Source organism: Fundulus heteroclitus, chromosome 9 (assembly GCF_011125445.2).
Source record: "Fundulus heteroclitus isolate FHET01 chromosome 9, MU-UCD_Fhet_4.1, whole genome shotgun sequence".
Lineage (NCBI taxonomy): Eukaryota > Metazoa > Chordata > Actinopteri > Cyprinodontiformes > Fundulidae > Fundulus > Fundulus heteroclitus.
In genome coordinates, this window is record NC_046369.1 from 2,041,553 (window position 1) to 2,069,542 (window position 27,990).

At 38.6% G+C, this 27,990-nt stretch overlaps 2 protein-coding genes across 2 annotated transcripts in view; both read right to left on the bottom strand.

Moving 5' to 3' along the window:
• si:ch73-40i7.2 (FYN-binding protein 1) overlaps positions 1-10,953 on the bottom strand; it is a 27,042-nt gene extending 16,089 nt beyond the window's left edge. Inside the window, exons 1-4 of the mRNA XM_021309787.2 lie at positions 10,936-10,953; positions 10,073-10,211; positions 8,216-8,322; positions 251-842 (exon numbers count right to left, since the gene is read on the bottom strand). Of these exons, the coding sequence (XP_021165462.2) occupies positions 251-842; positions 8,216-8,322; positions 10,073-10,211; positions 10,936-10,953 (856 nt within the window). The remainder of the gene's footprint in view (positions 1-250; positions 843-8,215; positions 8,323-10,072; positions 10,212-10,935) is intronic.
• Positions 10,753-27,962, bottom strand: LOC105916548 (disabled homolog 2). The gene is made up of 11 exons (XM_036140810.1): positions 27,892-27,962; positions 27,655-27,820; positions 25,032-25,162; positions 22,350-22,448; positions 21,438-21,569; positions 17,842-17,922; positions 17,706-17,753; positions 17,262-17,309; positions 17,125-17,187; positions 15,151-15,241; positions 10,753-12,527 (listed from the first exon to the last, which is right to left on the bottom strand). Exons 2-11 carry the CDS (start codon positions 27,737-27,739, stop codon positions 12,160-12,162), a joined length of 1,146 nt encoding a protein of 381 aa, XP_035996703.1. The 5' UTR covers positions 27,740-27,820; positions 27,892-27,962; the 3' UTR covers positions 10,753-12,159.
• Positions 27,963-27,990: the final 28 nt, after the last annotated feature.

A 27,990-nucleotide genomic window follows, 5' to 3' on the forward strand; every position in this document is an offset into this window, starting at 1 on the left:
AAATATGTCTCAGACATGACTTTTTAAAACTTACGTGACACAAATTTATGTATAAATCAAGCAGAGTCAGCAAAGAGAGAGAGAAAGTAAAATCTGTTGGACTCTTTTTGGCGTTCAGACAACAATACTTAATGCTACTTTCTCAACAAAACAACATATGACCGAAACTAAATTAGTTTAGCCATTTTTATTCATCTTCAAAACACCCTTCTTCATTCTTCTCTGAATGTTTAGAGATCTAAGAACTTACATCTCCTCTGGTCAGGTTGGGCCGCGGCTCGCCTCATCTTTCTGTAGGGCTCCAGGTTGACCTTGGGGGGCCGCTTCGGTTTGAGAGGCAGGGGCCCCTCCGGAGGCAGGGGTCTCCTGAGAGGGGTCACCTCCCCTGTGCTCTTCTGCCGCGGCTGATGCTGCAGCAGCGGCGTGGCGGTGGGAGACGGACCCAGCACCGGCGAGCGAGCCGGGGACATCGGGACGCCCAGAGGTCTTTGGTGCCTCAGCATCATGTTCTGCAGCATCTCTCCGGTCTGCTTCACCCTGTTGGTGTCTCCGGCCGGAGGGGACGCTTTGACCGCAGAAGCGGGAGGCGGCCGGGGCAACGAAGCGGGCGCAGGGGCCGCGACGGGCTCCTCCCTGGGATACCTCGGCCCGCCTTGGTACGGCCGAGTCTGAACTGCTGAGGCTATTTTCTGAGCCAAGTCGCTCTCCGTCACAAGCTGGGGCCCTCTCCCAAAACCAGGCCGCGGGGATTTTGGCGAGCCGCTGTCTCTGCTGCTGGTGTCCGAGGTCCTGGCCTGGCTGTTGAAGCGTGCCCTCAGAGCCTTCACGTCGACGTTCTCCTCCTGAGGACGAGACGGGAGCGCATATTCAGCCGCTGCTGCTGTTTCTGAGGCAGGAAGTCAGCAGTGGCGCAGAGACAGCAGGGCATAACTCTTCAGGCAGAAAAAAAAAACAGCACCCTGCAAAACTCCTACGCTGTCTGTTCAAAGTGAGAATGCACAGTGCAACATCTCTGTTTCCTGGTTTGATTTTCTCAGATGTGAAGCCTCTCTGCAGAGCAACCAGCCTCTTTGTGCACTCTGAACAGCCAAAAGGCAGCAAACATAAATAAATCCCTTGAATAAATCGCGTCATTGAAGTCTGGTTAGAATAAGTCACTTAATTGGCTTAAACTCATACATACAGATACAAATGCTCAGATTTGTTATTATTTTAAAACTAAATTATCCAAAACAAAGCTCTCTCTACAATAATCTATGCACCTTTTATAATTTTCTACCATGGGGAGCGTCCATCGTATTGTTTATCGCTACCGTGGAAAACTTCTTATAGGGATTTTTGGTACATTGTGACAAAGATAAACTCCAATTAACAATATTTAGACTTAGACGTGGACAAACTTTAGTGTCATTTTGTTTGTACTGAGTACAAAAGACAATTTCGTTGCATACAACTTACGACAGTGTAATGTGATTGCAATTTAAATAAAATAACATTACAATATAAAGTGTAGCAGTGATAAGTATGTAACAGTGCAGGAGAAAAGCAGTTTTTAAAAAAGTGTGCAGAAGAATGTTCAACCATGTTTATAGTGCAAAAAGGCATTCATTTGAAAAGTCCAATGTTGGCAGTGCAAGATAAAAAATGGTGCAAAAATGCAGTAATCGGTCAGTTCTGTACTTTTAAATTCAAATTGATTATAAAAGGTCAGCAACGTTGGCAGTGCAAAATAATGATGCAAAAAGGCCATAAAGTTCAGTAATCTGACTGTAATGACAGATGTGTTAGTTTAGCAATTTACAAAAGCAACAATAAATATACAAATATACCCAAATATGACTAAATGCAGCTACTTGGTGCAGCTTAGTGATAAGAATCACTCCTCTGTATGTAACCGATGTGCTGAAGAATAGTTTCAAAATGGTTTGGGTGCCAGCCAATCAAATTCACATAATTATAGTTAAATAAAAGCTATAAACAGATTTCTATCTTCACTTTTATTCTTTATCATAAAACTACCACAACATTTTGTGATTTTAAGCATTTTAAGCCCATATCTCCCACCCCTATGTTCCTTACTCAGTGTTTTTCCAGGTGGCAGGCTGGACTTGGGCTAAACCCTGGACAGCCCATCAGTCCACAGCAGAACCAACTATGCATCTAACGTTCACGTTTTCTTTTTAATACATGTGCATAAAAAGACATGGAAGCTCCACATAAAGGTTTGAATGGCATAAAGTGGAAACCTTCATGCTTTGAGGTGGTATTTATTCATCTTTAAAATGATTTTTGTCTCAGATTCAGACTCATTTTAGAAACCTTTATCTGAAACATGTTGGATTCACCAGAATATCCAGATTAATATTCAGCTGTATGCAGCCCTGTGCAGGGAAACATGACTAAAAAGGCTTAAAATAAATTCATCTGTTAATAAAGTGGCATAATTTCACATTGAACCAGTTAGAAACAACAGATTCACACTGAAAACACAGTTGTTACTACTCTGAAGAGCTTCTATGAAAATGCAATTGTGGTAACAGAAATAATTTCTAAGTTAAGCACAGCAAACTTTTTCTACCTGATCAAAGTAATTTCTGATCCTTTTTTAGCCTCTTTTGAAGACAGCAGAACGTGACGTTCAACTAAGGCAGGTGTTAGTCGACCCGTTTAAACCCGTGAGCTATTATTTTCTCATATCTACAGTCAGAGCAATAATTATAAAGTTTAAAACAACTGAAACTATCAGCAACAGGGCAGGATTAGAACCCACGTTTGTTTTGCCACCACACATATTGAGCAGGAAGGTGATTGGAGTTGGAAAATAAGCACTTTAAAGTTTGCAGTTATAGAAGTAAAGCAGTGAGGCATCTTATAAGGAGAGGTGGACAGGGAGGAAGAAGACGGGCTGACACTAGTTGTGATGTCTGGTTTGGATTGTCAGCAGCGCTGTTTAGAAACTGAAATGCCGTTATTTGGCCAAATTTGTTGCTTTTAATTAGATTTTTAAATTTGTTTGTCAAGTTTGTTATGCAAGGGATGAATAAGAAGTGAAACTATTTGTTTTCTTCTGCCGGCTCCTTTTCAGGCTATTTATGTCTTTTGATATTGCTATAATTATTATAGTTATTGTATGTGTGTAAAACTCTTCATATTTTTCTATTTATTTTGTCAGTTTTTTTTTTTACTTTTAATGCTTGTCAATAAATAGTAATAAACAAATGCATTAATTCATCTGGGATTCACCAAGACTTTGTACAAAGATCATTAATCACCATTCACAGATAAACTGGTTGTTAGGGAACAATGACCCAAAAAAAAGGCCTTTCTGTCCTGCCGTCACACACGTAAACATGCTAAGTTCTCTTATCTCTGCCGGGTTTAAACTGGAACCGTGTGCTTTGGTCTAAGATTGAGCTTTTTTTTTCAAAAGAAAAAAAAAAAGATTGAGCTTTTCAGCAACAAACGCTCCAGGCGGATGTGGTGCTGAAACATAAGAATGGATAAGAGGGTAAACACCTGATATTGAGAACAGTGGTGGATGTGTGGCACTGGGTCCCTCTTCCAAGGGCCGCTGGGACCCTGCTGGAGGGATTTACATCCTGAACATTGCCTGGTTGATCTGGCCAGATGCAGAGACATCTGGCCAGATCAACCAGTCCTCTTACCACAGGTAAGAGGAAGTAGTTCTCTACTGAATACATGCTTATCTTAAAGGGGACATATCATGCAAAATCAACTTTTTAAGCTCTTAAATCCATTTGAAGTGCACTTGAGGAGTGTAGAAAAGTTGAATTTAGTCTGTTTGGCTCGTGTTGATCAAGCCGTTCAGTTTTTTCTATTCTCTGTTATGTTGTTTGAACAATAATTTCACAGTATTTTGATTTGTTTAGCAAAGGTCCATGACCTTTGCTAAACAAGGTCATGGACCACCCGCTCACCAGTTTCAGTGAAGAGCCTCCTTTAGATTTAAAGAGACAGCACCGAAACAAGTTCCTCTCAGTCTCACCTCAGGACAGGGGTAAAAAGGGAGAAGATGGGGTAAATTACACCAAAGCATTGCAGTTCCACTTTATGTAGACCAAAGCTGAAGGATTTCAATGTGAAAAGGTGGGCATTAAAAAGCATTATATATCCCCTTTAAAGTTTTAATTTTTCTACATTCTCTGTTTGAGATTAAGCAACCAAAATAAAAGATGGATTAATTTTAAGGCACTTTACACATTGCTAGTTATTTATATGTTTAGCATAGATTAACCCCCCCCCCCCCCCCCCCTCCCAGGAAGATTTATTAACCTAACATGTTTTTGGACTGTGGGAGGAAGCCGGAGTACCCAGTGAGAACCCACGCAGGTACAGGGAGAACATGCAAACTCCATGTAGAAAGAACCCAGGGAAAAACTTGTGGACAGTTCTGTATAACTCAAACAAACGCAACGATGACGCTGTGTCTCAAACACAGCTGACTGACATATCTGTTGACTTCGTTTTTGAGAATTTAGAAAGCACTCATTCATAATGATGCCACCTTAAGGCAATAAATAGATAAACAACAAAAGATTTCTGCCAAGATCTTAATTTAGAAGCTCAAAACCTCTCAGATCTTTTCTAAAAAAAAGACTTTTGAACATCTGAAATAGCGTGAAATCTACTGCAGACCTGTGAAGGCATGTTTGAGTCAGACGTGCTGTATGGAATTAAAGAGAATAAACTCAAAGCATCTTAGGGCATCATGTTATTGTCAGAAAGACGGACAGAAAGGTGCATGAAGCGGCAGTGTTCACTGTCAGTCAGTCTCTGATAAGAAGTTGTAAAATCTAGAGTTTTGTTGATCGATCATGAGGAACTTTTCTCCACCTGCCGTTCCTGTTCAGATTTACATTCCAAAGAACAATTTAATTCATTTAATACATTTTACTGTAAAATACTGTTTAATAAGTCACACGGTGAGTTTTCTAGAGTCTCACGCCAGTCTGCGTGCTCGTTCCTTGTTAGTTTCTGCTTGCTGGCTCTGTATGCCCACTTCTAGTTCATGTGTCTGGTTAGCTTAGCAGTTAGCTCAATGGTTAGCTTAGCGGTTAGCTTTGGTGTTAGCCGTTCATTGTACCTCCGCTGCTAGACTTTGAACATGGCTGAGAGTCGCATGAAGCAAACCGCGTACATGTTTATGAGAAGAAGAGGAAGGCCTCAGTAGAAAGAAATAAGACCAGAGTGGATTTGGGAGATTTTTTTCCCCCTGAGGAGTGGAAGAGCAGGTAAAGACGGTTCTTACGCAGTTATTCAAAAAGGAACTTGAAGAAACTTCTGTAAAAATCTACTTGTTGCTCTGTTTGCTGCAGCATCCTTCAGTTAGAAGAAGCCTAACCTGAGGCTTCAGCTGCTGCGTGTTTAACATGCCAAGTGTTTTCCTGGATCTGTGGAATGTTTCCCCTTTGTTTACAACAGACAAGGAATCAGTTTAAAACTGAAAGCCGATCACTTTTGCTCTTTTCACGAATAAAAGCTAAAGCCCCCAGAAGATGAAAACGCTTATCCCAGAGCCTGGAGCTACAGCTGACCAGCAGAGCAGACACATCGGCTTCTCAAAATGATTAGGAGCGCCATTGAGTGCAGGTCTGATATGATCTTAGGTTTTGTAAATAAATAAATAAATGAATAAAAAAGAGCATTGCAGTGACGTCCTTTTATGATCAGCAATAATTAATGCATGAAATCCAGGCCATTCCCTTCCCGACTGCATTGTCAACTTACAGCAACAAGTTGCAACTTGAAAACTGTCAGATACTCAAGCACTGTGTTCTCAGTGTTTTAAAAGGATAGATCAACACCAAATGAAACTTTATTTTCACCTCCGTTCTTACAGTGGAGTTGACAAGGCACATAAATATGCCAGTGCACTTAATCAGACTCTATTTCAGACTCTATTTCAGATTTAAGGATATGAAGGGACCCCTACAGCTTTATTCGGTTTAAGTTGTGAAAGTTCCCACAGGGTTTTCATCTGTGTTTTCTCTGCAAGAATCCGTTTTATGTGCATTTAAAAATGTCATTCGCAGAATTCGGGCAACGCATCCCGCCGAGTAAAAAGGTGGAGAAAAATATATCTCCAACAAAGCACAATACAAGATTTCATGAGCATCACACCGTAAACCATCCTGTCAGTAAAAGCTGTGAAGGTCTTTTGACAGGTTGGTAAAGAATACACCGTCTGGAAGGAAGCACTGCAGAGCTGGTGCAACCCTGTTTGCTAGTTTAGTGCTGCACTCATCAAAAGGTTGAAATCTCATATCGCAGCACATGTGTTTATTTCTCCAAAACCATCAGAAATCTCCAACTTACGGCTCTGAAAATATTTCTCAGGGTTTTTCTTTCCCCTTTTCTCTGCCACGCATTGCTGCTGACATCCCCAGACAAACCCGCTGCAGATGGGTCAGCTTCTTAGTCCAAAGCACGATGCGGCAGCAGCTCCTCTAACTCACTGTTTAGGTATTTCAGAACAGAAATCATTTGTCTGATTTGACTTATGGGGACGAGATGAGCGCTCTCTGGTCTCAGCTTTAAGGCTCGACACGCCACGTTCATTGATATGCACACCCCAAAATAGTCGAGCCCTTTTAAGACGTATGTGAAGAAGAAGAAGAAGAAGAAGCCATCTGAAAAACCACAGGACTTGTTTGAAAACCAAAAGAAAACACTTTACTGTCAGAGTATATCTGTGCAACCACCAACTTACCGCTGCCATCCTACTTTTTTAGATTTGGGTCTTTTTCTGATGGGAGGGTATGAATGTGCGACATCGTTACCTATGGCACTATAATTTTTTTTTTTTTTTTTTTGGGTTGTTTGCAAGTGTTGAAGTCACGGCTTGTTCAAACTCTTGAACACATTTATGAGTCGTAGGACCTTTTTCACACCAATAAAGTAAAGAATGTTAAACAAATATTTTCATATAAAATGTTTAGCCCTGTATCTTTCCATGAATGAATGTTTTGAATTATTTTCCTGGCTTTATTTATTTATCTATTTAGAAATGTGCTAAACATTAAAGCTATAGTTGGTAATACTGTTCAGAAACACATTTTGTTACACTGAGTGAAATGCTCCTTCCATTCTGGAACACTTCTAGTATTTAACGTAGCAGTTAGCTCAGTGTTTAGCTTAGTGGTTAGCTTAGTGGTTAGCTTAGTGGTTAGCTTTGTGTTTAGCTTAGTGCTTAGCTTAGCAGTTAGCTCAGTGTTTAGCTTAGTGCTTAGCAGCTAAGCACTAAGCTAAACACTGAGCTAACTGCTAAGCTAAGCCTTAGCTTAGCGGTTAGCTTCGGCGTTAGCCATTCATTGTAGCCCCGCTGCTCTCACCAAAGACTTTGAACATGGCTGAGAGACGTAACATGCAAACTGCGTACAAGTTTCTGAGAAAAGGAGGAAGGCCTCGGTAGAAAGAAATAAGACCAGAGTGGATTTGGGAGATTTTTTCCCCCTGTGGAGCGGAAGAGCTGGTAAGGCAGCCTTGCACATGAGCATTTTTTTTTCAACCAGGCCCTTGGGGGTTTCTAACTTACATTTCCGGAAAAATCTGCAACTCTACCTTCAAGCAATGCGTGTAAGTTAAACAGTTTCGTTTTGATATGAAATTTATTCTCTTTTTTTTACTCTCAATTTAGATTTTTTAAGAATATCAAACTGCAGCGCTAACTGCTTCATTCACATTTACCGTTCTGGTTTGATGAGAGAACAATTTCTGTGAAATAAATAAATACTGTAGTGTGTTAACAGTCCCTGTCCTATCGTTCTGTAAGGATTTCTGTTTGCTAAAAGCTGCCGACAGGGTCAGGATGCCAGATAGCAGATAATACAGAGAACCTGTAATACTGCGAGTTCTTTCCGCTGCTCCCTTTTACAGCGGTCGGTATAACTTACACACAGAACTTTCAGAGTTTTTACGCTGTATGCTCTTCCTGACACAACCAGGAGCACCCAGCTCTAAGTCCATAGCCACCATGCCTTATAATACTGTTTCATTTTGTTGTATGTGTATTGAAAACTCTGCTGAAAAAATTTAAAATTGACTGAAAAGAAATTCATTCAGCAGCAGAATTTTACACTGAAAACATTTTTTTAATGTCCAGACTTTAATTTCAATACATTCATTTAGGGGCTTCACATTGGAACAGATGGTTCCGCTGCCTTGCAGCAAGAAGGTCCCGGGTTAAAATCCCAACCTGGGGCTTTTCTGCATGCGTGGGTTTTCTCTTTGTACTCCTGCTTCCTCCCACTGGTTTCTGAAACGTCTTCCTGTGTGTCTCTGTGTTGCCCGACGATGGATGAACTGATAATTCTTCATTTAGTGTGAGTCACTAAATGAATAGTAATTTTTTCAAATAAAAATTTTAGTCCTGGATCTCTTTCTATGAATGAATGTTTTTAATTATGTTCCCGGCTTTTTTTCTTATTAGAAATATGCTAAACAATGATTGCAAAAATAAATAAATCCCTGTCAAATAAATGTAACTGAAGAGTTTGATAATGTCTGCTTCAGTTTTTTTTTTAAATTGACACTCTATAACTTTCTGTATAAATATGTGAAACAGAAGACAATTTTTCAAATGCAAAACAAAGAAGAAGGTAGAAGTGCACTAAGCTTCAGTAAACAGTAAATCTACAAGAAAGTGTAACCAAGTGGATAAAACTTATTTTTTCTCACCTTTTATTTATATTGATCAACCTGCACTCTTTTATTTTGAAAAAAAAAAGTTTGCAATTGCATTAATGTAAATAAAAGGAGAAAAAAAAGTTTTCTCTACTGGATTAGAAAAGCAACTGATCACCTTAACTAATTAAAAGGTTTAGGACAACTAAGGTTGAGAGAGACTAGGCTGGATGAGGAGCCAGGTTTATCCTGCCCCCACGTCCAGAGAGCAGGACGGCTGAGGAAGTGAAAAATCTCCAAAGTTCACTGATGGAGAACTTCTGCAAACAGTTGCCCAGACCCACCTGGGGGCGTGGCCTGGCCAGAGTGTTGCAGATACACCTGAATGGCACCTTATAACCCACCTCTGAAGCTTTAAGGAGCTGCCTAACGACCACTTGTCGCCTAAAGCACAGAGATGCAAAGATGTTTGTCGGTCCTCAAGCAAATATTCATTTTTAAGCCACATTCTGATTCTCCACAAAAAGCTCCTGGAAGACTCTCAGTCCCCCAGTCGTCTCAGAGTTCTCTGCCCGCCTGTTCTCCGGCTTACCAGCCGATCAACAACACCAGTCCCTCTGGATCCCTTCCAGAACCTCATCTCCAAACAGGTGGCTTTTTGCAGATGGAAACTTTTTATTTTTAATTACTGTAAATGTATTATAGACTTGTGAAAATCTTACAATTGAATGTTTGATTGAATGTTCGGTACAACACAAAACATTTGTCTGTTAATAAGCACACTTTTTACATTTGCTTTAATTTCATAGTAAATAGGGCAACTTTTACTGCAATGAAGACTTTGGTGCATTAAAACCTGATTGGAATTCATTTATTAAAATTGGCGGAATACATTTTAATACGTTTTCTTAAAATGATGATGTTTTCTTGGGTAGGTTAAAAGAAAATCACAATATTTTTGGTTATGTTATTAATTTTTATTGATTTTTTTGGCCCTCGAGTCCTTTTGATTTAACAATTTTGGCCCAATAGCCAAATAGTTTGGACACCGCTGGCCTAAGGTATGCCTGTCCAAACTTTGCCTACAGTTATAACATCCTCCCTACAGAGAACGATCCGCGTTTCTTCAATTATTCTTTCAACGTAGCTTAAAACATTAAGTGAAGTTTTCACTTTCATTATAGCCATAAACGTCTTTGTATTTTATAATTGATGACGATGAGACATGTGTTGTCATTCTCAGACTGACAGGAAGGTTTAAGCAAAAAAAAAAAACATCTCTGGTTTATTTAAAGTAAAAAATAACTACTCCTCTTAAAACTAGTTTTCAAATTGTAAAGTAAATAAAAAACTTGGATGGAAATAAGAGTCAAGTTTTTTCAGAAAAATTAATTGAATAAAGGGATTGATATTTTGTCCAATGTCAGACGGAGGATGAAGAACAGGAAGTGCTCGTGACCACACTCCTCTACCTCAGCCAGCATCCTGCGATGGTTACCATGGAAGCGCACCTCTGCACCAATAAGCTGCAAGCTCTGCTGGCTGCTGACTCTGTACAGTGCTGCTGTCTGTTGTATTACAGGGAACAAAGGAAGCATTAAAAAATGTCTCTGCACCACAAAGCAAGCATGCACCCGAACACGCTGAGTTCCACTTTCAGTCAGACGGAGGCCGTCTGCAGCAAAAGGACCTGTGGCACTAAGTGTTTATCTGTGCGTGTGCATGTGTGTGTGTGTCGGTACATGAGCTCAGACAACGGCCTCACCGCACACTGTGGCTGTGCAGGTGTCACAGAAAGCACATAGGAATTGGAGCGCCTCAACAGAGCAACTCAAATTGGTGAGAGAAATGAAATATGACTCAATCGTGGACAAGACTGCCATGCTGCTTGAATATTTCAACATTTTTTGATGTGTTAAAATTAGGCTTTTCTTCTATGATGTAAGTTCATCATAAAGCTAAACCGGTAAAAAAACAAAGTTAGCTGTCTCAGATGTCTAAAAATGCACTCTGCACAAAAAAACGTTGCTTACAAATAAAGTGTTTCATGAAAATTTCTCTGGAGTTCTAACTCCTTTGTAAAGTTAGACAAACAAATAAAAAAAAAAATTAAGCTCAAACTCAATTTTATTAAACATTAAAAGCAATAACAGCTCATTAACGCGTAAAAGGAAAACAAATAAGTGGGAAAAACTGAATAGTTTGTCCTACAGCAACAGAAAATTGAGAGAAGTGAAGCAGTACTGTCAATAATTAACATGTGATTGCTGTATAATAAAGGCTCCCTTTCACCAGCTGCAGCATGGACATTTCTCCTTTTTTATAAACCTCCAACTTCCCTTTTTTCATTCTAGAAAACACATACAACATTTATTAAGCTTTTCCTGGTTAGTTTGTAGAAGGAATCTGGAGTTAAACCAGCAGAAACACACGCGTATCCCCATCTTTAAACTAAAATTAGACCTCGGTGGTGTGGAGGAAATGGCCAGAGTGAAACAGCCATCCAGAGAAGAAGAGTGAAAGGTGGAGCTGTTAACCAACAATTATTTCTAAATATATCATTGTAAAAAAAAACAACGTTTTCTTACCATTTTTGTTACTGGGGATGAGTTATTACAGGGTAAAGGGTTCCATGTCCAGCAGTAATTCCTTAGTAGCCCAGCTAATGCTGCTGCTGCTGCTCAAACAGCCATATTACCTGTGACTAAACTTATAGCAAAGGAGGAAATGCTCTGCATGTCAGCGTGGGCAGCAGGGTGTCTGCAAGCGACGCTAAATGATGTCAGCCGGGGGGGTTTCTTTCCTCTCCCACTTTTTTTTTTATTTTTTTTGTGTGCCTGATGAAATGTCAACTCACTGAACAGACCAGAAACGTACAACAGAGCGGTGAAGCAAATGCTAAAGTTATTCTCTGTGTTTATGGAGATGCAGAGGGCTGACAAAAAGCAGAGAACCTAAAATTTAAGACACAACAAACACAACTTAAAGGTGGGGTGCAGCAAAAAGCCTGTTTCCTCTGACGGCCCGGCAGGAAATCTACAGTTCGGAAGGCAGAAAACTCCTTAAAAAAACGCATTTCCTGACACAACATTAACAAAACAATTGTATTACTGCATAAATTACAATTAATCAAACATTTAAGAGGAATGGAATCAGTCAAAAATAATAAGTCAAAGTAAGTTTGCTAAGAACTGCTCAAATACCCGATGTGGTGTCCAATGAATAATCAGTAGCTAAGACAGATTAATCATTTCTACGGGTTCCAGTGATACATTTTAATTACACAACTGTGTCACAAGGACCATTGCGAAATACTATTTCCCAGATGGAGGATGTTCGGCAAAGTTTTTACTTAACAAGCTGCTTCCAAAGTAGTAGAAAACAATCAAAGTACTACATTCCATTAAGATGTTGGGTCCTTATCGCCATTTATTAATCAAAAAAACATCTGGAGACATTAATGACTTCATTCAGATTGTCTGACAGCAAAGTCGAGCATTAACTCTGACCACTTCATCACAGGAAGGGGTTGTTGTCCAGAGCTGGGGCCCCCGGCGCCACGGTCGTCCCGTTGGGCGAAGAGACGGCGTTTAAAGGGTTGGGGTAGTCGTTAAAAGACGGGGGGGCCGCTGGGCTCATCGTGAACATGAATCCGGGCTGAGTCTGGACCACAGCAGGGGGCGCTGTAACTCCTGGTGGCACGGCCGGGGTGGGGGGCCAGCTGCCTGTCCACTGGGTTCCCAGGGGCCCCTGCTGACCCCAGGGCATCGCACTGGGAGACAACGGTGGAGAGACGTATGGAGAGCCCCCTGGTGGCGATGTGGGGAACATGGAGAGGATCTGAGCGGTGGAGAGGGTCGGCTGTGGAGACTCTGCAGGAAAAACTGACAGAAATCCTAAAGTTATTCTGCCATGTTTATGATTATAACACAAAAAGTTTAGAAAAGACAATGAAGATGTTTTAGAAATACAAGCGATTGGTGAGTTAACTCGCTTGATTTGGGTTGTGGAGAATGCACACGAGCTGCATCAGAGAATTAACGAATAATACCAGAGCAAAATGATGTTTAGCTGCATAAGAGTGATATATATTATTAATAGTTTGGCTATACACAGATCTGTCCTTACTGTTGCCTTAATGTTATCAAAGATTTGGGTTGAAACTAAATAAAAACTATAGGGCGCTCGTTTGATGGGACCCAGAAACTTGAGTGGAAAAAATCTTGAAATATTTCATATTTTTTAGACAGCTGTGATTAAGTTCTCAAGAATATGTGAGTTTTACCTAAAATAATGTTTCTATATAAATCAGCCCCAGTGTGTGACTAAGGGCTGACTTTATACGTAGAACGCAGACACACAGTAGGCAGCAGCTTTCTGGAAATTACCTGAAAATACTCGATGAGGGGAGATAAGTCCGCCTTAAATCCGCTGGAGAAGGGGCTTAAACTGGTGCAACCAGACGAACTGGTGGTTATTGTGTCAGAAACCCTCTGCTGTCGCTTTAAAATCTGAGAGGAACCTGCCTTTTTTTTTTTTTACCTTCTGCCATTCATCCGTGTCGCAGCTTCTTGTTTTCGAGGCCAGTGGAACCATGGAAAAAAATACCAGTGTAACATGTGAAGGATGTTTGTTTCCAACTGCACCCAAATCTACACCTGTATTTTTATTTATTTAGAAATAAGACCCATTGTTTGCCAACCTGGAACTCAATTTAAATAAAATGCAGACCGTACTGGCCCAGCAGCGTTTTCCCTTATTCAGCATGTTTAAGTTGCCACAAATCAATCACTTAATGCCTCACCGACAAGCCGCCTTTTTTATTTTATACTGCAAAGGTTATCCCTCTGGGAAAAAAAACTGTTTCAAACACATTCTTTTGCTTTTGAAATGATTAACTTTTTGGAAACCTAACCTGCGACTGGCCTATTGACAGAACAATTGTATCAACGTGAATAAGTAAATTTTTATAGCAGCTGCTCTTGTGTCCAATTTATCTTGGAAGTTGCTACTCAGCGCTGTGTGTTCTTGTTGCAGGTTGCAAAACGTTGAAATTTGCCTGTTTTGTGATGCTAACTCTTATTAGCGAAACAAGCTTTTATCTTTTATATTTATCTTTTTAGAGAGGCATACTCTCTATAACTTTTAAATTTCATTTGATTGTAAGGATTCCATCTTTTCTCCTGTTCGTTTTTTATTTTATTCCTGCACTTTGTTTATTCAATGTTTATTGGCCTGAGTGTTTTATTGTTGATTCTGTAAGGTGACCTTGAGTGTTGAGAGAGAAGCCTATAAATAAAATGCATCATCAAGCAAATACTTCTCTGCATTTAATTCATTCAAAACACAAAGCACAAAATGTGCCACAAGCGTAGTGAGACACAAGCCTTCAGATAATAGTGATATAAATTGTCATGGTTTGGATTTTGTTTTTGTTTTGGACATTTTTTTTTTCCACTCAGCACCATGATCAGATCCACCTGCTGCCACCAATCACCTCCAAGTCGTTCCACCTGTTTCCCTGCCTCTTTACATACCTGCCGCACTCACCACTCCCTGCCAGAACGTCAAAAAAGGTTAAAAAATATATATATATAAAACAACTGGACTTCTATTCTGACGCAGAAGACGTTTTGCTTCCCATCCAGGAAGCTTTCTCAGTTCAAAATGTCTGGAGTAGTGAGGAGTTCCCAGCTTTATAGACCTGCAGGTGAGGCCTCGTTAGAGCTTAGATTCACCTGTAAATTCACCTGGAACATTCCCAAGTGTCCGTACCAGTGGCACAAGTTAAAAGTTAAACCACTCTCAATAAGATGCTTATAAATAGTGTCTAAAATCTGTTTGCTTACATCGTTCATATTCAGTTGCCTAATTAAATAGATACGCTGCATAGCTTTTTTTTTTTTAACTTCCTCACCAACTCTAATCCTTTCCAGGACTCACTCTCCTATATGGTTGAGGGCCGTGGGAAATCCAGAATGAGTTCTGATTTCACTCCAAAATGTTTTGTCTTATCAAACTATAATATTACGCTGAAACTAATGAAGGTGTGGATGGTCCATGTCAAGAGGATCCTGATATAGTCATGAAAACAACACCTGCCGTAATTCCTCAGAATCGATGAATCTTCAAAACCGAGAAGGGAAATGAAACAAGTGTCTCCAGCTCCGCAGAGTGACTCACAATAAGCCACTCATGAATTATTAATAAACTTAAGGTCGAAAAGTCTCAAATAAAAACCTCTAATATTTGAATTAAATGGTGTTTTTGGTTGATCTTTTATTTAAAAGTCTTCCAACTTAAGCTACTGCAATAAAACAAAAAGTTAAAAACATCATATTCCCAACAGTATTTTCTGTCCACCTCCATCCATAATATGAATCTTTTCTTTATATATGGGATTTAAAGGAGACATATAATTTTTTCAGTTGCACAAATCTATGCTCCTCTTAAATATACCATGCTAAACTAAAATCTGGTTGGTGCATTACTCAGGTCATCACTCACCTGGCTGGCTGACAGAGGAGATATTGTCAGGTGACAGAGGCTCTCTCGGTGATGGGGAAAATATCTCCATCAGTTCGTTACATGAAGAGGTCTGCAGACGGAAACGCAAGAAAAGACGGGTTTAACTACAGTTTTACAAACAATGAGACAAGGTACTGTGCTTTTATATCAAATGCCATTTTGTCCATCATTTTTTCTTGCTTTCACATACTCCATCGTACTTTCCCACACGCTTTCCGCTGTAGTTCAGTACTAGTTTGTTTTAAGTTTGAGATTTTTTTTTATTTAGAATTTAAAATCCTTCTTCTAACTTATAAAGCCCTTAATAATCAAACTCCATCATATATCAGAGCTCTGATTACCCCGTATGTTCCTAACAGAGCACTTCGCTCTCAGACTGCAGGTCTGCTGGTGGTTCCTAGAGTCTCTAAAAGTAGAATGGGAGGCAGATCCTTTAGCTATCAGGCTCCTCTCCTGTGGAACCAACTCCCAGTTTTGGTCCGTGAGGCAGACACCCCGTCTACTTTTAAGACTAAGCTTAAAACCTTCCTTTTTCACAAAGATTATAACTAGAGTGGCTCATGTTACTCTGAGCTACCTTTATAGTTTTACTGCTATAGGCCTAGGCTGCTGGAGGATATCAGGATCTAATTTTCTCACTCTACTGATTTCTACTGTTCTTCAATTATGCATTATGTGTTGTCATTTCTGCTTTAACTTTTTGTTCTCTCTCTTTTCTCTTCATAGTAGGTACACCTGGTCTGGCGTTCTGTTAACTGTGACATCATCCAGAGAAGACGGCTCACCCGCTACTACCATCTAATGTAGAACAGATTACTAGATCAATGTGTGCTTCTGTGCTTTTTTGTCTCTCTTGTTGTGTCTCTGTTCTGTCTTCTGTAACCCCAGTCGGTCGAGGCAGATGAGCGTTCATACTGAGCCCGGTTCTGCCGGAGGTTTTCCTTCCCGTTAATGGGGAGTTTTTCTTCCCACTGTCGCTTCATGCTTGCTCAGTATGAGGGATTGCAGCAAAGCCATGTACAATGCAGACGACTCTCCCTGTTTCCTTATATAGGACATTTTTGACCAATCTGTATAATCTGACCCAATCTGTATAATATGATTGAACTTGACTTTGTAAAGTACCTTGAGATGACATGTTTCATGAATTGGCGATATATAAATAAAATTGAATTGAATTGAATTTAGTGGAAAACATGAAAATCCTCTCAACCACTACACCCCAAAAAAAGCTAATTAGGTTTTTATTTAGTACAAATGTGTTTGTTGCTTCTTTTGTTGATGCACAAAACACGTGACGAGACAGCCTCCAGTTCTTCCTGTCTCATTCACTAACTCACCCAGTTTGTAGATTTGGCAGCAAAGGAAGAAAACAATCATCGGAGACAAAACACTCAGAATATACATATATTTATTACAATTGGAATTCCAAGGGGAGACACACACTTACAACTTTATCCTATAATCCCATTTAGTAATGCACGGAGTCCACCCTCCCATGCCGGCTGCAAGTGCGTGTCTGCCGAAAACAGGGACGTATTTTTTGATAGGCCCACCGGCCCCTCGCTTACTGAGTGACTGGGGGGGGGGGGGGGCTACATACACACTCAGCCACTATCATGCTCATCTTCTCACAAACAAAACAGATCCGCATTCCAGTGTCAACTCTGGAATTTAACTTGTAAGTCACTGACCAGATGTTTCTAGGATTCTACCAAGATAACATTGAAGAACAATAAAAAAAGCTTTTACCACAACCTTCTTGACAGGCACCCTCATAAAACCTCATGTGACTCCCACTTTATCCCACAAGATCCCCCATCCTATGTGCTGCCACACAGTTTACAACAGTAACTAGGACTTAAGTAGCTCTTACTGCTTTAAGAAAAATACATGATTCATACAAAAAACTGATTATATATTTCGATAACACATGTTTTGTGTTTTATGTACCTGGTTTGTATGTCCTGATGATGAGTCAGGTGGTGGACTAAAGATATTCCCATTCGTTGCTTCCTACAATGAGACAGGCAATATTTGATATCATAATTACCCCCTGGGGGGGGGGGGATCTTAATGTGCTTATTTACCGTCACCAGGGAAGCCGAACCGTCATCCAGCCCAACTAAAGAAACACCCTGAAAATAAACACACAAAGATATTTTCTTGTTCTGCAGACCAGTGGCTTGTAGGCAGGAATCAGGTCCACAGAGATGTGGTCTGATGAACCAATGTAAGGAGCTGTAGCGGCTTTGTATGATCCTGGGATATTAGAGTAAACTTGATCTAGTGTACTATTGTCTCTGGTCGGGAACTTGATTTTATGATTTTATGGAACATGGGGAGCACAGCCTTTAAATTAACATGGTTAGAGTCCCCAGCACAATCACAGCCACATCTGAGTTATTGTTCATTTGGCCAGTAACAAAGCAGTAGAGTTCCTCAAGGTCACACGTCCGTTATTTCTCATAGTTTAGTTGAATATTTGATATCATAATTACCCTCTGGGGGGAAATCTTAATGTGCTTATTTACCGTCACCAGGGAAGCCGAACCGTCATTTAGCCCAACTAAAGAAACATCCTGAAAATAAACAGACAAACAGATATTTGCAATTAACAAAAAAAAAAATTTTTAAAAAATGATTGCGATGTGTCGGCTCATGTCTGACTTGGGTTTTCGTAGGTTGACGAGACGTCTCCTGGTCCACACGCTGACAGACCTCCATGATGTCCAAAAGGATCGGATCTGCCTGGAGCAGATAAAATAAAATAAGAAAACACTTTTCAGCCAGTCATACAGCTTCACAACCTGACCAGACTGAATGGTGGCATTTGCGATTTTTTGAAGAAAAAAAAAATAAAAGTATTTTTTATAACAAACCCTCGACACACAAATTTGTCACATCAATTTTGACAAACATTACATGGATAAATAAACATCAGAAACTGAAGAAAAGATCATTGAAAGATTTTCCACAAAATAAAAGAATGCAATTTCTAGTAAGAAATAAATTAACTTATAATTTAGTTGGAAAACATGAATGATCTTTCAGTTACAGATTGGTAAAAAATCTGAGCCACCTGCCTTTAAAGGTTTTTCTACTGTATTTCATCAGATTTACAGTGAGACAGCAATATTACATTACTTAAAAGCTAGATTGAGATTCTCTTCCCTTTATCTTTGCTCTCCATTGCTGGACACTGTCTGATTTAAGAGGTCACAGTGAAAGGAGGCTACTTTCATGCTGTGAGTTGAATCAAACCACTTTGTAATAATTTTGCAATTATTTCTATTATCTGTTTTTCGTTTGCTAGTTAAACGACTTTGCAAATTAGTCTGAACTGCAGGAGGCGATCATATTTATTTGAGTCAAAAAAACGACATATTTATATCGAAACCTTTGTTTTCATAGGTGCCTTAACATAGCAAGTTTTGAAACAATTAAGACTGTAGATAAATAAGAGAGAAGTTCACCCACTAAAGCTTTTTACATGATGATATTGTTTTCTTGACCCAAACAAATGTCATTAAACAAGATTATAAAGTACATATTGATGTGTGCAATGCATTTATTTTATGATAATGAATTTTTTATGTATTTTACCCCATATGATTTATTGTACAATGCAGTGATACAAAATCCAAAGTGCAGAGGGAGATGCCTGCATATAAATATCCCTATAAGCGACTGACTGATACATTAAAGCAGGTCTAATCTATCTAAAAGTGTCTAAAGGTCTAAAAGTAGATTTAGTTCAGGATCATGTTTATTTAGCTTTATTCAACATTTAGAGCAGGGGTGTCAAACATACGGCCCGTTTTTTTTTTTTTTTTTTTCCCCAGTGTCCTGTCTGGCAATGTGGCAATAAGAATTGTTGTCTTAATGCCAAAAAGAGCTCATTAGATTTGACTTTCACAAGTGGAGCAGTACTGCTTTTGCCATAGTGCTCTGCTTGATTTATGAATGTGAATAGTTTTATTATGATTCATGCCAGTAATATCTCAAATGATATGGACACTACAATGGGAAACTAGGAGAGGAAAGGAAGAACAAGAAGAAAAAAGAAAAGGTGAAAGAAAGAGGAGATGAAAGGAAGAGAATGATAAAACAATTATTGAAAACAACATGTACTTCGCTTAATTGAAAATATGCAGTTCCTATATTGTCCACGAGGGGCGCTGCTTTTAATTAGCAGATTAAGCTTCAGGTGTGGAAAAATTTAAATCATTTCTTAATTTTTATCTGTTTGATGTATTTTGTCATGTAGGACAGTGTTTTTAAGTTCCAAAAAATGTGAATAAATGTTTTTTCAATATTGTCCAATCACTGTGATCAGTTCTTATGCATAATGCACAAGTAAATGTTTAACTGAGTAAAAGTTTTGTTGAAATTGTACATACTTTTCTTAAAAACGCTGAGGTTATTCAGATTATATATTGTAAAAGAGAAATGAATTTAATATAAAAATCAACAACAAGTCCACTTTTATTAGTTCTATTTAATCTTGCAATGAGTTTACTCTTGAGATCAGATTAAGCTGAATGCGACCCCTCAACCAAAATGAGTTTGACACCTCTGATTTAGAGTCTATCTCAAATCATGCCATGATGCCTGCAGCTGCTGAAATGCAGATTGAAGCTCATTAATAGCCTGATTTAACCAACTGAAAAAGAATGGCGTCATCTGCATAACGACGTAGTTTAGTTACAGACATACTCTTCTCAATGCTATTACTTAAAATGGGGGGGGGGGGAATCAGGGCCTAAAATTTTAAAACTGGACTTATATCAATCTACAGAAACACTGTTATATCTCAAAGATACAGCTAAAGCCAACTTAAGTCCTATCACGCAAACCAACATGACTGATTCTGGTCATCATGAAACGAGTGGTCGATTGAAAACAGTGGAGGACATTTAAAGCATCAATTGCATGGGTGAAGATTTAATCAGCTTCTCTAGTGGACTAAAATAGGCTGCATCAATAAGTAAACACATAAGAGAAATTGGTAAGCAGGTTTCAGTTACTACAGATACAGATATAAACTTTTGCTCATCCAAATTACATTAAAATAAAGCTGCACAATATAAGCTGAAAAGCTGATCTCTTGGTTAGTTTTCTTTTTACAATGAAAAACCAACATACAGGACTGTCTCAGAAAATTAGAATGTTGTGATAAAGTTCTTTATTTTCTGTAATGCAATTAAAAATCATGAAATGTCATACATTCTGGATTCATTACAAATCAACTGAAATATCACAAGCTTTTTATTGTTTTAATATCGCTGATTATGGCGTACAGCTGAAAAAAACTCAAAAATCCTATCTCAAAATATTAGAATATTTCCTTAGACCAAGTAAAAAAAAAAATTATAACAGCAAAACAAAATCAAACATTTGAAAATGTGCATTAATGCACTCAGTACTTGGTTGGGAATCCTTTTGCACAGATTAGTGCATGAATGCGGCGTGGCATGGAGGCAATCAGCCTGTGGCATTGCTGAGGTGTTATGGATGCCCAGGATGCTTCAATAGCGGCCTTTAGCTCATTTGCATTGTTGGCTCTGGTGTCTTTCAGCTTCTTCTTCACAATACCCCACAAATTCTCTATGGGGTTCAGGTCAGGGGAATTGGCAGGCCAATCAAGGATAGTAATGCCATGGTCAGTACACCAGTTACTGTGAGAATCTGATGTCGTCTCTTAACCACTACCATACTTGTGATTTAGTTTACTGAACCAAGCTGAGTGTTTTTCAAGGCTCAGGAAACCCTGCAGAGTTTCCAGTTAATTAGACGATTCAAGTGATTAGTTGAATAGCCTACTAGTATACTTTTTCACAATATTCTAATATTTTGAGATAGGGTATTTGGGTTTCTTAAGCTGTACGCCATAATCAGCGATATTAAAACAATAAAAGGCTTGCGATATTTCAGTTGATTTGTAATGAATCCAGAATGTATGACATTTCATGTTTTTTAATTGCATTACAGAAAATAAAGAACTTTATCACAATATTCAAATTTTCTGAGACAGTCCTGTACTTTCAATCTACTGGAAAATGAAGGAATGTCTCAGTTTCATTATGATGTGTTTGTTGTTTTTGTAACATTGATTTTGCTACATGATCTTATTGATTATGTCATGAAAACCACATCAGCGTAATGTGGAAGAGGAAATAAATTCTCAACAGCTATAAACCAATCTTATTTACATGTTCTGAAGGCAGCTTAAGTGTTCCTGAGTAAAAACAGAGTGTCATCACCTGGTTGGCTGTCTTGATGTAGAAGAGGACGAACACATCTTCATGTTTGTAGATGTAGGCCAGAGCTCTGGGGTCGGACATGTCTTTGGTCAGCGAGCTGATGCGGGTTCTGTCTTGGTCATGAAGAACAATCTGAAAAACAAAATAATCAAAGGATTGGGGACATGTCCGGCTTTAAAACTACTCTTTTTATTTATTTAACCTTTATCTGTACAGGCATTTTTTTTCTGGGATCCAACATCTCACTTTCAAAAGAGACCTAATTAAAACATTCAACACAGTTGGGAAAAAAAGCAAATAAAATATGATTTTTTTTCTTAAAAGAAATTTAAATTGTTGCAGAGGAATCAAAGGGGATAGTTTCAGATCCTGAAACTCCTGATCCAGATACTCATCATGACCAGGAAGTTCTAGTTAGTACATAGAATAATACATAAGCACCAGAGCTGATAAGATGGCTCACTGATAAAAACTTCAGTAAGGTCATACGCTGGGTTCGTGTGCCTCTTCTCTCTCTTTGTATTTTTTTTTTTTTACTTAATAATTAATTATTCGCTATAAAGCTAACAGGGAGAAGGTCAGCAGGAAAAGGGAATAACACTCTAGAAGGAACTTCATTGTTAATTTTAGGCTAAAGTTACTGATTTTTTTCAGTGCAGTCTGAAAGCAGTGGAAAATAATGAAGATAAATGTTTAAAACATTAACATAGGTTTGCATTTTTGAACTGAGGAGATGTAATCAATAAATCTCTGCTGATAATGTATTTCCTCAAAAGCATCTGTGTGCCGTTAATCTGATCAGTGGCAATTATTCCAACCAAAAAAAGGAGAAAAGCAGAACATTAATTATGTGATTATGTTATTACAGATATCTAGAGACTGTTGTGGTTGAGTCTGAGATGGTTAACTCACCCCGGTACGCTCATCCAAAATCTTTAAGCCACTGGAGGAAATTTTCAGCCAAATTCTCATTTTGTGTTTGCCCTGTTTCCTCGCCGCTGCCTCAAAGCCCTTCAACAGAAGCACATAAAAAATCACCCTCACACCTCGTTGGAGGACTCTGCAGTAAATCAGGAGTAAAGCAGATCTTGGTAGCATCATTATTTGAGTGTATTGTGGTCTATTACATAAATAAAATCACGTTTGATCATTCAACACTCAATTGGTGGTTGGTTTCACGTCGGTTCCACAGTATAAAATGACTTCCAGTTTTATTTTGTATTTTTCACATTTCTGTGTGGTGTTGCAAAGGATCCCCTTTTTGGTGTTTTTGGGTTTAGGTCTCATGTCACATGCCTTAATTTTTGAATAAACCTCTTTTTTCCTGCACTGCAACCCCGACAGGGAGTCAAGGTTTTATTTCAGTGACATATGTCCCTGCCTGAGTCCCTACTTTTTGGCCCCTTTACACCATGAAACATGACAGACTGAATAAGGAACTACAATGTAATTATGTTTTCAATCTGAAGTAAAGGACGTACCGTAGTGTTTGTTTCCTTGAGTCTGGCCCAAAGTCCAGGATCTTAGGCTGATGACATACAGATATACGTCTACATGTCTCCTGAGGATCTCCAGCCAATTGATTTATTTTTTAAATTAATCTTATAATAACTTTGATGGCACACAACTTTCTCCAGCTCAACCAGGACAAAACCTGAAGTTTTAATTGTTGGACCTGGATCTTAGATCTGATCCGTTAATCACTCGCAAACAATTGCAATGAGTAATTTAAAAGTGGTGACTTGCAGATAGGTATAAAGTTAGACATTTTTACCAGTAACCCAAAGTTTAGCCCTAATTATTTAAACATTTTACATGTCCACAAAAATGTGCATTTTGGATTTCATTTTATGTACCCAGTGTTGCTGGTTTAGAAACAGACACACCACAGAAGAAGAAATCGCTAAGTTCTGGCTCCTAAGCGTCTACCAGTGAAATAAATGTGTCCAACTTGAATGGTTTTGAAATGTGTCGTCTGAGTACTCAACATTTCCCAGAAACATTAGAATAAAACACTCAGAAAGGAATACTCTAGTGTTTTATACATTGTTTTGAATTTACTGCTCCTAAAAAATTCTTTGTGATAAATATTTTAAACTTATCCGCACTGAGAACAAACCCAGTTTCTTTTTTTTATTTAATTTTTCATACTCACTAAATCCTTCCACTCTATTCTTGTATCTACTGCACAATTTTGAGAATGTCATAAAAAGGAGCAAACATAATACACAAGGTTATTGTTCAGAGAAAAATAGCATAAAATACATAGAGAAATTGAAATTCTAGTTAATTTCAATGAATTACAAAAACCAAGAGCATTTGGAAGAAAAGATTTTCCACACAAATGTGTAGCCAAAGCTGCACTTTAGCGCCCCCTAGAGTTATGAAGCTCTGGTTGACTGAAGGAGCAGGAGAGTTGTAAGCATAGACATAATATAAGAGTAGACGCGTCGTTGGGCGGGTTCTGCCTATGCTGCGATGCGTCAGAGCGTCCGCCATCTTAAATGTGGCAAATTTGCAGTTACTCAGTCACTTAAACAGTATCAGAAGGACTTTAATCTCTGAATATACTTTGTATTCGTAGTATTTATTTTGTAATATTACAAGTTTATTTTCGTATCCCTTTAGCTTCATTCTCCTGAATTTATTCTCCTAAAGAATAAAAGTATTTAAAATAATCTAACCTGGCCCTATTACTCCAGGAGTGAAATAATTCTGCAAACTGTGACTATTCTGGAAATCCCCCTTAATTCTCATATTATGACATTTTTATCATAACAATATCACTTCTGTGTTTGTTTGTTTATTTTTACTTTATTGACCTAGGACTTTTTTTCTCATATTATTAATTTTACCTCTTTAGTACTCCCCCAAAAAGTCTGTTCCTAAAGGTTCACAAGTGACACGGTTTTATGAAATAATGAAGACAACAATGTTTAGATTTAACAAATCGATCCTCATAACACATACACACACAAATATATATATATATATATATATATATATATATATATATATATATATATATATATATATATATATATATATATGTGTGTGTGTGTGTGTATATGTATATATGTATATATGTGTGTATGTGTGTGTGTGTGTGTGTGTGTGTGTGTGTGTGTGTTTATTGCAGCACAGGAATGAGGCATCTTCTCTGATCCACATTCACAATAACAGAACTCAACTTTTTTCTGCCACATACAATATGGCGGTGACGTTGACGTGCGAACCTGCGCCCTATGACGCGTCTACGTATATGATGTCTGTGGTTGTAAGGACCCAAAGTCAGGAAGTTGCTGACCCAGAATTTCATAACTTCAGATTAAAGTGCTAAATCCTAAGACTATTGATGCCAGATTGTTAAACGCCATCTTCTGATGTTTATATGAACAGTGAGAAAAATAAAGAGGTTAATTTAGCAGCTTTTTTTTTTCCCTTTTTTTTTCTTTCTTGAAAAAAAAGGGTAATAAAAGGGAAAAAAAGGGGAAAAAAAGGGAAAAAAAAGGAAAAAAGGAAAAAAAAGGGGAAAAAAAAGGGAAACAAAAATTTAGCAGCTTTTATCTACAACAGTCAGGGGTTACAGACTACCTTCAGTTTCATCATGGAGTCCAGGCACATCTTCTCCCCTTGTGCCTGGGGCACCGGGTCCACACCGATCAGCTTGGCCTTGTATCGGACCCCGTCCCCTTCGAACCGGGACCTGGTGTCGCTGAACGGTCCTGGGAGAAGAACACGAAGAACACGAAGAACAGAAACGGGTTGAAACACCAAAATAAACGTGAAGCTCAGGAAGCGCAGGAGCAGAAAAAAAGTTTGCAACTCTGCAAAGTGCATCATAGTCTAACATCCAAGAGGCATATTTTGAGTTTTCAAACCTGCATTTTCTTATCCGATACATCCTGCACTGCAAAAATGGATCTAAAAATAAGTCAAACGTTCTTAAAGTTAGTGTATTTATCATTGATTTGAGTAAGTAAAATGGATTATCTGTCAATGGAATGAGTATTTTGACCCCTAAAATAAGATAATTAGACATCCTGCACTTGAAATAAGATGGTGGAGATGAATTGTTCTTATTTTAAGTGCAAAAATCTGATTCCATTGGCAAATAGTCTTATTTACCTGCTCAAATCAAGGACAGATACACAAATTTTAAGAACATTTTACTTCTTTCTAGTTCTGTTTTTGCAGTGTGTGGTGTTGATATGAACTACAAACATATTTTGTACTTTTTAACACCTTTGCACTTTGTTTCAATCACGACAATAGAGCAGTAAATTTTGCTCATGGTCACGTCGTCACATTCTCATTTACTTTTTACAGCGCTTACCTCAGCATGTTCTGCCAAAAGTGACTACTTCAGGAGCATTTTTGTTTAATATAGTCTCATAAAAACATGATTTCCTTTTAATGGTTAACGGGTCAGGAGTACATGAGCAGATTCTCTTTCCCTCTGGTGAGCAGACGGGTGGGGGGGGGGATAGCCGGGGAGGGAGGGAGGGTAGCTGCCATTTCCAACACCAAATAAACAGACATCAATCTTGTAAAAAGCTTGTCGTGGTTAAAAATATGTCAAATCGTTTCCAGTAACACACAGCTGTGTTATGCGATGTTCCTAAAACAGCTGGGACAGCTGGATGACATCCAGGAGAACACAAAGGAGGAGCAAGAGGAAAGGACAGAGGTCTTACCTGAACACGACAAAACAGAACTCAGCGTCCCACCTTCACCTAGTCCCACGGAACTAAAAATAACTAAAATCTTCTTGAAATGAGAGCATTTATCCTTGATTTGAGCTGGTAAATAAGATGATCTGCCAATGGAATAAGATTCATGCACTTAAAATAGGAAGAACTCATCTCCATCATCAGTGTTGTATAAAGTACTGAAATCTGGGAGTCAAGTAAAAGTATAAGTACCTCTCTAAAATATGACTTTGGTAAAAGTCCAAGTCACTGACTGAAATGTTACTTGAGTAAAAGTCTTAAAGTATCTGAAATGTCTTGTACTTAAGTGTGACAATTACTGTAAAAAAAGATGTACTCGAGTAATGTAATAAAAAGTATAAGTAAAAAGTAAAACAAAGCAAATGCAGTTTGAATGACATTTTTTAGATTTTGGTAAAATTAGAAAGTCAAATTCACTTAAAACAATATAAACAACCAAGTGCAGGAGAAATTTAGACCAAGTTTAAACAGAAAATACAACCTTTTTGTAAGCTTTCAGTTTTCCTTCTTCAAGTAAGGTCAGTGCTATGCAATTTAAAATTGTACACAACCAAGTGCAGGCAAAATTTAGACCAGGGGGTGTTTACTAAGAACATGGTTTAGTTACTCTTTTTGTAACGAGTAACTAAACCAAACATTGAAAATGTATTGAAGTAAAAGTATGCAATTAAGTTCAGAAATATAATGAAGTAAAAGTAAAAGTTATCAAAAAATGTTATACTTGAGAAAAGTATAAAGCACTCCAAAATATACTTAAGTACAGTAGTGAAGTATTTTTACTTCGTTACTATACAACACTGTCCATCATCAATTTCAAGTGAAGTATATCTAATTGTCTTATTTTAGGGGTCAAAATATTTATTCTATTGGCAGATAATCTTATTTACCTGCTCAAATCAAGGACAAATGCACTAATTTCAAGAGACTTTTACTTATTTTTGGTTCTGTTTTTGCAGTGCAGGAGACGCTGTCTGTCATAAGCTCTGTTACCACACTGCAAAAACGGATCCAAAAATAACTAAAATGTTCTTAAAATTTGTGTTTTTGTCCTAGATTTGAGCAGGTGAATAATCTTATCTGCCAATGGAACGAGTATTTTGACCCCTAAAATAAGATAATTAGACATCCCGCACTTGAAATGAGACGATGTAGATGAGTTATTACGATTTTAAGCGCAAAACTCTTATTCCATTGGCAGATGATCTTATTTACCTGCTCAAATCAAGGACAGATACACTCATTTTAAGAAAATATTACTTATTTTTGGTTCTGTTTTTGCAGTGCAGGAGACGCTGTCTGTCATGAGCTCTGTTACCAACACGTCCTTTCTGTGTTTGGTCTCCATCCTGAATCCAGCGAGGGCCCATCACGTCACTTACAGTAAGGCAACGAGCCCTCTGCCAGACGTGATCTGAGCGATCTGAGACCAAATGCTCTGATTTTCTCCTGAGACTGAACACTGACCGGCCGCTCATCCCTCGTACCTGTGGTCCTGTAGGGTGGCCAGGTCCTGATCGCGGTTTGGCCCGGTGCCGGACAGCCTGCGGCCGTTTGCTCTGTCTCAGTCATGGTGGTAGTTCGGATTGTAGCAGCTGGAGATCCTGCGGGAAAACCCTCGATGCTTTCTGCTGCCAAGCAAAGTAACTTTGGCTGTCAAGATGCAAGAAGAACAAAAACAACATCAAGATGTTTCTGATGCAGAGAAGAAAGGACCTTCTCACCTGCAGGGAGTGCGTCTCGGCTTTGACCCAGCTGCTTGGCCCGTCCCTCTTGCAGAACCGCTGAGCCAAAGGTCAAGCTGCAGACTCACTGGTGATATA